The sequence below is a fragment of the Rosa chinensis genome, chromosome 2, assembly GCF_002994745.2.
Source record: "Rosa chinensis cultivar Old Blush chromosome 2, RchiOBHm-V2, whole genome shotgun sequence".
NCBI classification, from domain to species: domain Eukaryota; kingdom Viridiplantae; phylum Streptophyta; class Magnoliopsida; order Rosales; family Rosaceae; genus Rosa; species Rosa chinensis.
In genome coordinates this window covers 74,416,749-74,429,325 of record NC_037089.1, presented here as the reverse complement: position 1 = coordinate 74,429,325, position 12,577 = coordinate 74,416,749, and the positions used below count along the sequence as shown (strand labels likewise).

Here is a 12,577-nt window from a genome sequence, read left to right as displayed (position 1 = left end):
CACATAAGCAGCCAATCCAACGGTCAGTTTTTGTAGTGTAATCGTGGCCGCATATTTCGGTAAACCGGGTAACCTGCTTGTTTCCTTCTCTCTGTGCAACTCGTCTCCATCAACAAATTCCCAAGCTTCTTCCTCTTTCATCTCTTCACCACTTCACTATCAACAGAGATACTCAAAAGTCAAAATCAAAGTTGTTTGGTTCTTATTAGTTCCTTTCTCATCTCTTCACCACCAAAAAAGAAACATGCTTTCCATTAAACCCAATATCCAGATGGAAATTCTTCGAAATACGATCAACAAATTGAATTAATTTTTATAATTCTCAGTTGCCTTGAATTTCCACTGCAACTCTTAACAGAAGAGCTCAAATTGATTTAACAACTTAATTTGTATTAGACATTCTCCTCATGAAGATGGGGACAAAGACCCATAGTCTATAATTGGATCTGATTGAACAAATTAGAAGGAAATGACTTTGAGGGAGAAAGTTTGAATGAGAAGAGCTGCAGAGAGGGGAACAGAGTGCTTTTTCTTGTTACAAATTTAATTCGATCACTGTGTCTACGAAAAACAAAGAAATAGAAGAAAGCGGGGCAGTTACCGGAGTACAGCAGCACCGCCAACGGTGACCCAGCCGCCAGAAAACTGGGTCGAAGAACCACCGGAGCTGCCGAAGCTTTCGGCCTTCTATTCTCCCTCCAAACTAGACCAGTGGACAAACCAAGAACACAGGCACGTCGGGTCTACAAAACGGGTCGAGAGGCCCGATCGATGTTCAGCCCAATATTAATTTTTTTTTTTCCATGGCTCAGATCAAGCGGTGTGTTTATGCACGGCTCAGATTGCACCGTGTCAATTTCTTTTTCTTAAATAATTTTATATAATTTTAAAAATTCGAGAAATCGAAATAAATAACTCAAGTGTCCGAAAATTTTTTTGAAAATTTTCATGGACTCGTCACAATAAAGTCAAGTCCATAAAATAGAGGTTTCACATCAAGAAAAATTCATAAAATATTCCCGAGATCTCTAAATAATCACCGAAATCATAGACTAATGTATTTTCCACTTCAATTCCTTAAATTTTCTTTCAGTAGTAATACGTACCCCATGTATTTTCTTTGAACAAATCATCTCAATTTCTAATAATTCCAATTTTGTCTTCTTTTTTTTTCTTCAATCTCCTTAGTAAACCGAATATGGCTAACTTTTTTTTTTTTTTTTAACTCCACACTTCAAGAGGCAAGACCATTAACTGATATAACAATTGAGACACCGACTATTAGATGTGACAATTCTATTATTTTAAGGTTCTAGTCCAAATTTCATCTAATTTCGTCTATTTTTCAACTTCTATCTTCTTGGTCAACCGAATAAGGCTTTATTATCAACTACACAATTCAAAGGGAAAGATAGTCACCAGATGTAAGGTTTGGGGCACCGACCGTTGGATGTGAGAATTACAACATTTTAGGCTTCTAATCCAAAATTCATCCATTTTTGTCTATGTTTTGACTTCAATCCATTTGATCAAACCGAAATTAGCTTTATAACATTTAGTTGACCAATGTTGTATCCACCAACAATTATGCTAATAGTTTCACAAGACGTGTATTGGTCAATCGACGACGAGAGATGACAAATGGAGCTTGAAAACTCTTGGTTTATCGGCGGTTTTGATGAGTAGATCGAGACCCAAACAATTTCGAAAATAGCTGAAATTTTGACCATAATTATATCTTCTTGTCATGATGACATCTAACAATCAATTTTGATAAAGTCTATTTCTTCCGCATTGTTCCTCATAGAAGGTATATTTTTTAAAACAACTAATAAAGCAGTTAAACAACATTAGTAGGCATATAAGGATTTCGTTTGATCTAAACAATTGAAACTGGAAATCGATAAATTTGACATTACCCATCTATTTATAGCGTATTAATAAGTATTGTGTAAAAAAATTAACCCTATCCGCCGTTATTTTGACATGAAATAAACTGGTCAACCCAAACGCTTCTACTTCCCTAAGGGGAGCCGACCCTTGAGGAGATAAAATTTCTAAAATTTTTACATTAATTGATATAGCTTCTACACATGAGAGCGTGAGAGTTTATAGATCGAAAAAATAAGTTACGAGTGAGAGGTTATGACCATATTAGTTTTATGTAGTATTTAAGGTTTAGGGTTGACCTACTTGATCGAAACCCAAACGACTAAAATAGTTGAAATTTTGAACATAACCATTTATTCTTATCATGATAACATCCTATGGTCGATTTTGATAAGTCTATTTCCTACGCATTGTTGTCATGGAAGGTATTCATTTCATTACAACTAATAAACTAGTTATACCACATTAGTAGACATATAAAAATTTTGTGCGATCCAAAAAGTAAAAATTGGAAATCGATAAATTTAACATTACCCATCTATTTGTAGCGTATTAATAGGTATTGTGTAAAAAAATTAACCTGATCCGCCGTCATTTCGATATCAAATAAAGTGGTCAACCTTATATACACCTAATAGATCGAGACCTAAACAACAATGAAAATAGCTGAAATTTTGACCATAACTATTTCTTCTAATCATGACAACATCCAACGGTCGATTTTGATAAAGTCTATTTCCTCCACGTTGTTGCTCATAGAAGGTATACTTATCTATACAACTACTAAACTAGTTGGATCACATTAGTAGACATATAAGGATTTTGTGCAGTCCAAATAATCAAAATTGGAAATCGATAAATTTGACATTACCCATATATTTATAGCATATTAATAGGTATTGTGTAAAAAAATTAACCTGATCCGCCGTCATTTCGATATCAAAAAAAGTGGTCAACCTTATATACACCTATACTTCCCTAAGGGGAGCTAAACCACGAGGAGATAAACTTTTCAAAAATTTTACATTATTTGATATACCTCATATTCATGAGAGTATGACAGCTGACATATCGAAAAAATAAGTGGCGATTATGAGCATACTAGTTTTATGTAATATTTAGGGTTGAGGGTTGACCTAATAGATGATACCTAAACGACAATTAAAATAGCTAAAATTTTGACCATAACTATTTCTTCTAATCATTACAACATCCAACGGTCGATTTTGATAAAGTCTATTTCCTCCACGTTGTTGCTCATAGAAGGTTTACTTTTATATACAACTAATAAACTAGTTAAACTACATTAGTAAACATATAAGGATTTTGTGCAGTCCAAATAATCAAAATTGAAAATCGTTAAATTTGACGTTACCCATCTATTTATAGCGTATTAAGAGGTATTGTGTAAAAAAATTACCTGATCTGCCGTCATTTTGACATGAAATTAACCAGTCAACCCTTTAAACGCTTGTACTTCCCTAAGGGGAGTCGACCCTTGAGGAGATAAAATTCTCGAAATTTTTACATTAGTTGATACAGCTCATACCCATGAGAGTGTGAGAGCTGACAGAATGAAAAAAGAAATTGCGAGTGAGCGGTTATGAGCATATTAGTTTTATTTGGTATTTAGGGTTTAGGGTTGACCTAGTAGATTGAGACCCAAACGACGACAAAAACAGCTAAAATTTTGACCATAATAATTTCTTCTTATCATGATAACATCCAATGGTCGATTCTGATAAAATCTATTTCCTCCACCTTGTTGCTTACGGAAGAGATATTTTTTTATACAACTAATGAACAAGTCAAACCACATTAGTAGGTATATAAGGATTTTTGTGCGATCCAAAAATTGAAATTGAAAATCGATAAATATGATATTACCCATCTATTTATAGCGTATTATGTAAAAAAATTAATCTGTTTGCCGTCATTTCGACATCAAACAAAGCGGTCAACCATTTATACGTTTATATTTCCCTAAGGGGAGCTGAATCACGAAAAGATAAACTTCTCAAAAATTTTATGTTGGTTGATATAGCTTATATAGTTATATCCACATTAGTGTGAGAGCTGACAGATTGAAAAAGGAAGTTGCGAATGAGCGGTTATGAGCATCTTAGTTTTATATGGTATTTAGGGTTTAAGGTTGACCTAGTAAATCAAGACCCAAACAACAACAAAATAACTGAAATGTTGACCATTGGTTTTTCTTGTCATGATAACATCCACGGTCGATTTTGATAAATTATATCTCCTCCACCTTGTTGATTAAAAGAAAAAATATTTTTTCATATAACTAATAAACAAGTTAGATCATATTAGTAGGCATATAAGGATTTTGTGCGATCCAAAAAATTGAAATTCAAAATCGATAAATTTGAGATTACCAATATATTTACCACGTAGTCTTAGATACTATATAAAAATTAACTCAGTTTGACGTCGTCTTGATAGAGGTCAAGATGGTCAACCCTATATATGCATATATGCCTTCAATTTGTGATTTTGATGATAAACTACTCGATGCATAGAGTCTGTGAGAATTTTTAGATAATTTTTTAGACTCCCGAACTATTTATTACAATTTTCTAAATATTTCAGTAGTTTGAAAATTATTTAAAAAAAAAATTCATGCAGTGAAATCTATGCCGTATGTTTTCCTACAGCATGATCAGGCCCCAAATTAAAATAAATGAAGATTATATAAATGGCTCATATCAGATCAATGCATCTTCTCAAAAAAAAAAAAAAAGAAGAAGGAGAAGATCAGATCAGTGCATCGGACTCCCGACCCGGTGCCCGCCACCCTACGACCTGAGCCTGTGACCTGTCTGGAAATCCTCCATTCGGCCAGTTCACGGTGTCGCACCGGTGCCGTTCGATTCATCTTATTGTCGCCGACGTTCCTCTGGTACTGGTTTGTCCCGAGGAGGAGAATTGAAGGCCGAAAGCTTTGGCATCTCCGGTGGTTTCTTCAGCTATTTTATGTGAATCCGGCGACTGTTAGGGATGCATGAGGCAAGTAACTTCTTCTACTCATCATGCTATAAACGTTGGTATACTTGTTTTTCGAATTCGGTTTAGTCTTCAAAAGATGACACTTTAATACCTGAAGTAAGGCTCTGTTTGACAGTTTGATACTTCTATTAATTTTTTCTGTTAAATGTAAGGACAAAATTGATATTTTCAATATATGTATAAAATAAAAAAAAAACATGAGCTTGTGGGTCTTCATCATTTTTTGGGGTTTTTTTTTTTTTGAAACAAAGACGAACTTTCAATTGATAATGTCCTCAAGTGAGGGGGTTACAATCGTAGGTAACTACATCATGAATGCATTCATGGGTTTGATCTATCCACACAAGGTGATGGGTAGAGTCAAAGCCTATGCCTCCTAATCTATGTGCAACTAAATTGCTTGAACGTGGGGCATACTACAGCTGTATTCGAGGGATTAAGGACATGGCATGCTTAATGTCATCAATTAGGCCCCCATTAGCAAGAAGACTATGATCACCACATGTGGCTTCTGCCACTGCTTCCATACAATCGCTTTCGATAGTGACCTGTTGCACTTGTAAGGTATTCACAAGGTCAAGACCTGCTCTGATGGCGTACGGTTCACTTTGTTTTGGTAAGGCAGCATGCAGAATGGGGCCGACAAATGCAGCAACAACCTGCCAAGTTTCATTGCATAACCCACTCCCCCTCTAGTGTGGTTAGGTAAGAAAGATGCATCCACATTTAGTTTTAGACTCCCACGAGCAACAGGTTTCCAATGACACCGAGGTTGCTTTACCTTGTGGCCAATAAGAGCTCTAGCTTTCTGAAATTCCTCAAGCCAAGAAAAACTACTTGGAAGGATGTCCTGTGCTGTTTGTTGTGTACCATTCCATAGAAAGTTATTGAAGTTTTTCCAAATTGCCCACAGTACAATCATTAGTTTAGCAAACACATCACCACAGTAAGGGCTCGCTCGACCATCCACTATTTTATACTACCATTTGAGGGCAGATCAAGCTGCATGTTGAAAGGTGGTGCAGTTAGAATCGTGGAAGCTACAGGGCATTTTCAGAATAGGTAATACGCATCTTCAAAACCATGTGGACATAATAGGCACTGTACTTCTCCACTGTATCCTTTGGTGAGTAACCGGTCTCTGGTGGCAAGCAAGTTGTTGCATGCTCTCCACACGCAAATACTCACCTTGCCAGGAACCTTTGCCCTCCAAATATGCTTCCATAACTCCTTATAAGCATCACCAGCTGAAGGAGAAACTAGAACATGCTGCATCATATCCATTCCAGCAATCCAGTAGGCACTTTTCACCGAGTAGTAGCCTTTCTTTTCTGGACTCCATATTAGTCTGTCAGGACTAGGGTGCCTACTAAGAGGAATACATAGAATCCGCTCTGTAACATGGTTAGGAAATAGGCTGTACATAAGCGTGGACTTCCATTGCCGGCTTGAAGCATCAATTAGATCAGCCACCTTATTAAAACTAGTATTGGATTGTCTAACCACCAGACTAGGTACAGATAAAGGAAGCCATTTATCATGCCAAATATCAACTTGAGTTCCATCTCCAATCTTCCATTAAACCCCTACTTGTAGGACTTGTCTTCCTTGTAGAATGCTTATCCAAGAGAAAGATGGTGAGTCGCCAATTGCTGCATCCCAAAAAGAGCAATGTGGAAAGTATTTTGCTTTGTACAACCTGGCAATGAGAGATTGAGGATTGGAGATAATTCTCCATCCTTGTTTAGAAAGCATAGCAATATTGTAAGCATATAGGTTCTTGAAGCCCATACCTCCCTCATGTTTAGTTAAGCACAATTTCTCCCAAATTCTACAATGAATTTTTTTTGTCTCATTTGTATCACCCCAAAAAAATGAGGCACATAATTGATGGATATCATCACAAAGGCTCTTAGGAAGCAAATAGCAATTCATTTGCATATAGAGGCATTGTTTGAGCAATGGCTTTGATGAGGACTTCTTTGCCCGCACAACTAAGAATTTTGGCTTTCCAACTTATCAACTTCTTGGACAATCTCTCTTTGATGTAAGCAAACTTTGCTGTTTTGGACTTGCCAACCTTCAATGGCAATCCAAGGTACTTATGATGCTCTTCTTCTCTTTTCACTGCAAGGATAGATGCCAGAGTGTGTTGGAGCTCCATGTTGACATTTAGACTAAAGACAACGCTACTCTTTTGAAAATTCACCTTTTGTCCAGAAGCCTTTTCATAGGTCCACAAGATTTGTTTGAAGGCCACATACTCTTCCATTGTGGCGGTGCCAAACAATAAACTGCCATCAGCAAAGAATATATGGTGAAGCGTCGGAGCTTGAGGGCACATTTTGAGTTATTTGGGAGAAAATGAACATGAACTAATGCTTTTGGGTTATGTTAGAGATGACATAATTGAATTTTATGTTTAAAAATTTTAGTCCTCGTGATTTGAACACTCATGAGACTACTTTCGATGGATTAGACATAGTTCGGTGGACCATGAAGTAGTCTTGTGGGTGTTCAAATCATGATTACTATATGAGTTTTTCTATTGGAACCTCCAAATTTACTCACTTGACCTCCTATACTTTTTACACCTCCTATCAAATTTGCAAATACTAAATTTACTCACTAAACCTCACTAAAATTCCTCAAATAACCTCACTCATATAATTTGCAAACAAACTATTATCTTTAAAATAAAAAGCTTAGTCATTTCAATGATTTAATTACTCTATAAATCTTAATTACATATTCATTCCTTATTCAGACAATATAAATATCTTTTTCAATAAAAAAAAAATTAAACATAAGGCATTGAGTTTTAAAAATTAATTTCTAATCAACAAGAAAATAACCTGAACTATTCTGTGGTTTTTTTTTTCTGTTTTAGATGTGAAAAATAAAATGAAGATTAATAATTTTTTCTTTATGTTTATTTTCTTTTCTGTACCTCATGAGTAATTATTTAAATATTTGTATTGTTTTTTTTTTAAATAATTGCTAGCTCATTTTTTATTTTTTGCAAATATAATGGATAGACTTAGATTTAGGTAGGGGTGTGCAAAACATTATACAAACTGGCCAAACCGGTCAAAACCGACCGATAAATATGGTGTGGTTAAGGTTTTTTAACTTTAAAAATTGAAAATCGGTTCAATACCGAACCAAACCATTTATGAATTGGGTTGATTTGGTTTCTCTTGTACTTAAACCGCAGAACCCGAACCGACCGGTATGTTTGAAATATAAGAGAAAAAGTTTTTTTTTTATATATATACACATAATAAATATATATTCATTTGTCCGGTTTGTTCTAAGTAAGTTCTAAATCTCCAGTTATAACTTTATTCTCAAGTGATATACTATCAAATTGAATTCAAGGTCCAAAGGCCTAAAACCTTAGTATATAATCGCTACAATTTTTTTGATCCATTCATATCACATCTCTGATTATTAAGCTAGTATTGATGGCTAAGTCGTTAAATAAGTGTTTAGGTTTTAGTTTTGGACTATATGTTTTGGATCTTAATTATTGAATTTTAAATTTAGATCATTTAACATAAGAATTGAGATTGAATTTTTACTATGAATTTTTTCATAAATAGAATGTTAATATTATATAGGTGAAAACAGCCTAACCGACCAAACCAAACCATCTTTAATTGGATGGGATTGGGTCGGATTGAGTTTTTTTTTTTGATGACTGGTTTTCCAAAATGCCTAAACCGCTCATTTTGGCATAGAGACGGTTTGGAGTCAAAACCGATCCAACCCAATCAGTGTGCAGCCCTAGATTTAGGTCATAATATGATTTATTTTGTTTTCCCTCACCCAATATGCGTTCAACATGTATATCATACATTTTTATGTCACATGATCTTAAACATAGTTTTAATTCTTATTAAATAGGGGTCATGACCACTTACCCAATTTCAGCTTAAGAATTGCCCACTTACTCCACTAAGAGTTTTTTAACCCCATTTACCCTATCTAACACTCATTGACAGTTTTGCCCTTAACCCAATTAATTAATTACATGTGCATCTCCATGTCTCTCTCCACTCTCCCTTGATCTGCTATTTCTCTCTCATCCCCAATCTCCGATCTCTCTCTGTGCCTCAGATCTTTGTTTCACCTGAAAGCATCCATCACCTCCATCACCGCGCAGCCGCAAGGTCTCCCTTTGCCTTCGCCACAGGCAACGATCCTCACTCCGTCGGCGGACCACTGGAGGTCTTCGATCCGACCCGAGAGGACCTTGAACTAGTTCTTGAGGACCAAATCGTTGTGGGTCCCCCAGATCCTGACTGTGCCGGAGACGTTGGCGGACGCGATCCACTAGCCGTTGGGGGAGAATCTGGCGACGGTGGCAGGGTAGGCGTGCTCCATGCAGACGGCGACGTTGAGAGGGTTGTCGGAGTTCATGATGATCACTGATCTAGGCGCTGGTGTCTTCGTCCGGTGAAGCAGCTCTGTGGTTTTGGGCCAGAGTAATTGCCGGTGTCTTCATCCCTGGCCAATCAGATCTGGTGCCCAGAGCAATTTTTTTTTTTGGTATACTTTGAGTTCCGAGAATGGGGAAGAAAAAAAAGTGAACTTGTACAATTGAACATATAAATTGATCAATTGTGTCTGTAGTGTATTCATTTTGGTTTTGGGAGTTTATGCAATTCACTTGAGGGCAATAATATGATTATTGGAGGGTAATAATATGATTATTAGGAGGCAGTAATATGATTATTGGGAGGCAATAATATGGTTATTAGGGGCAATAATATGGTTACTGAGTATTATTAGGGGCCAATAAATTCAGACGCCGGAATCTGGTCACTAGTTCGGTAGCCGAATTAGGGATTCTGGTGAACTGTCAACGGATTCCGATGATCGGTCGTCTGATTCCCGTCACCAGTCGCAGGAGTCAGTCACCTGAGTCGGCGGCCGGCCACTGGTCACCGGAGTCCGGCAAGGTCTCCGATGACTTCTCTCTCTAAGTGAGAAAGAAGGATAGGGCAAAAAAGTCCCAAAAATAAATTAAAAAGAATTAATTGGGTATTAGGGAAATAATCTCTTAGAGTGTTTTGGGTAAACGGGCTTGAAAAACTGTTAGTGGAGCAAGTGGGCAATTTTTAAGCTGAAATTGGGTAAATGATCATTTCCCCTATTAAATATATATGAATGCTTTAATAAGTATGTAGTGAAATTGAAAAATAAAAATAGATAAGGAAAATAATGAAGAATGAAATATAATATTTGAATTGGAATGTGTAGAGAAAAATCAATATAATATTTTTTGGGTATAATTATTGTCCTTTATAGTCATTTTATGGTAGACTATATATGTCATTTAATAATTCAGAACAGAGTGAGGTCAATTAAGCAGATTTGGAGGTCCCAATAGAAACACTATTACTATATTTTTTAAACATAAAATTCAAATATTTCACCTTCAATATAACCCATAAGCATTAATGTAAGATCCCTGAAATTCGTTATTAATTTCTTGAAATCTCCTGGAATTAATGAAGTGTTCGTTAGTACGTTTTCGTGATTCGAGGGTAGAGCGGAAATTATTTCGAACAATTATCCATTGGAATGCTTCGATTCGAGGGTTGACTTTTTATACGTTTGGATTATGTGAAAACTTTATTCACGAAAGTTGTAGAGGGCGTCGATACGAGTTCGTGCATAGATGGAACGTGAAAATCGGAGTTCGTATGAAGAAGTTATCGCATTCGGAAAAAGTTTTCATTTTTTATAAAAGGATGAAAGTTTTAGAAATTGCATAAAAGCCCAGGTTTCCATTTTGGGAAACCCGAGCTCTCTTCTCTATCCTCTCGGCTGGAAATCGCCTGATTCCTTCCACCGGCGATTTCTTCCTCCTCTAACCACCGTTGGACGTGAAATTTCTTAGGTTAGGATCATCTCGACCTTGCGCACTTCCCTGTGGTCACATTTTCCCCTCTCACGGAGACTACACGACAGTGCAAGCAAAACCCGATTCCTACTCCATTTCTAGTCAACGACGATTTCTCCCATATCCGGCCACCTTTGTGTGAGTTGTTGGGCACCCTGGGATCGCCTGAGGACGCTGATGATGCTACTAGAAGGATCGAACCTGAAGTGAAGCTTTGACCTGAAATCTCAAGCTTGCCGGAAATTGGGAAAATTTCGGCAAACTCGAAGCTTCCAAGGTACTTTTCGATCACTTCCTTTTGTTTTCAGGCTTCGTGCTAGTTATGAAAGTTGTTCACCATGTTGAGACGAAGAGGTGCAGCCTGGTTTCACCGTCATCCAACGTGGTTGACGGCGGCTCTGCCCCCGTCTGTGGAGGAGTTTTCCTGCTGCTTTCGGCCACTTCTGGGGTAGTTTCTGCTCCTCATTTTGATTTACTCGTCGATACGAGCATTTCTATATATAGTTTGTAATTTTTGGAAATCGTATGAGCAAGTTATGAATTTTAGCATTTTAGGGTTTTCGATTCAATCGGTTTTCTATCTGTGAGGATTCGGTTGTCCGATCTACTTGTATTTGATATATTGATCGTAGAAGTATTCTGAGGACCTTGGATGGTCTTGAATGAAGTTTTTACTCGACTGGCGTTACTTTCAGATTGTTGGATTGATTTGGGAGTTCGGAAATTAATTATTTTTAGTGTTTTGGATACTAAATCGAGGTCGTATTTTATTAGGTGTTTGACAAAGTTGTTTAGACGGATTGTTACACTTGTGTATCTCATATAGGGTATGAAGAAGCAGTGGGATTTAGAGGTGAGTAAATCTCACGTGGTTCATTTACGAACCGAGTTATTTAATTGTCGGAATTGATTGATAATTATAAATCGTTTTCAAAAATAAAGATTTGTTTGAAATAATATGAACTCGATCGACTATGGTTCATAGGGCTACGGCTCACAGGTAAAAAAATGAATTTAAGTGTAAAATGAATTTCTTGGTTTTAATACATATGAACTATAGTTTGTATTAGTGGTCATTCCTGCGTGAATGATTACGTGTGTGTGTGTGTGTACCAAGCCGTTCAAGAGAGGACGTTCGCAACCTAGAAAAAGTGCAGACGTCGCTGCTCCGGCCTCAATCGAGCTGCAACAGCGCGGCACGGCTTGCCTGAGGGAGGCCAGGGGTCGTGCGGAGGGGTCTACAGTTGGGTTCAGTCGCCGGCGATGGGTTTTCCGGTGCTGCACAGAACCTGCAGTTGTAGGTGAGGTGGCTGCCCAGAAACTGGCAAGCCCGACCTCCTCCGACCTCGAACAATGCCCAAAACTGTCTGGGACTCCTCCGGCCTCCCTCCTTCAAGCCCCGAGCAGCCGTCGCCTCTTGGAAGCCGCCTGCTGCGTCAACGTCCGCACTTTAGCGACAGTGCGGACGTCCGCCCTTGATCGGGCTTGTATATATATATATATATATATATATATATATAATGGATGGTGTGACATTGGTGAAGTAATGATTGAGAGACGAGCATATAATTATCATGATGTGTTGATTATTGTGTAAAAGTGTGTTTTGCTTGAGGAAAGTATTTGAGTCAAGTGGAATTTCAAATGTTTGGTTGAGTATCGTTTATCACATTGGTGATTGAGGCAAGTATTATCGTAGGTTTGAACCTCGGCCAAGGTGATAGGCTACGATTCAGTTAGAGCTCTAGT

The 12,577-nt window shown here is 37.2% G+C and overlaps 1 protein-coding gene across 1 annotated transcript; it reads right to left on the bottom strand.

The window, feature by feature from the left end:
- Window positions 1-6,826: 6,826 nt before the first annotated feature.
- Window positions 6,827-7,258, bottom strand: LOC112184983. The gene has a single exon (XM_024323202.1). It carries the CDS (start codon window positions 7,256-7,258, stop codon window positions 6,827-6,829), a length of 432 nt encoding a protein of 143 aa, XP_024178970.1.
- Between the last annotated feature and the right edge of the window lie 5,319 nt (window positions 7,259-12,577).

What these genes read in the sequence shown, in the direction of transcription:
- LOC112184983 (XM_024323202.1), bottom strand. Translation starts at nt 7,258, where the DNA reads ATGTGCCCTCAAGCTCCGACGCTTCACCATATATTCTTTGCTGATGGC.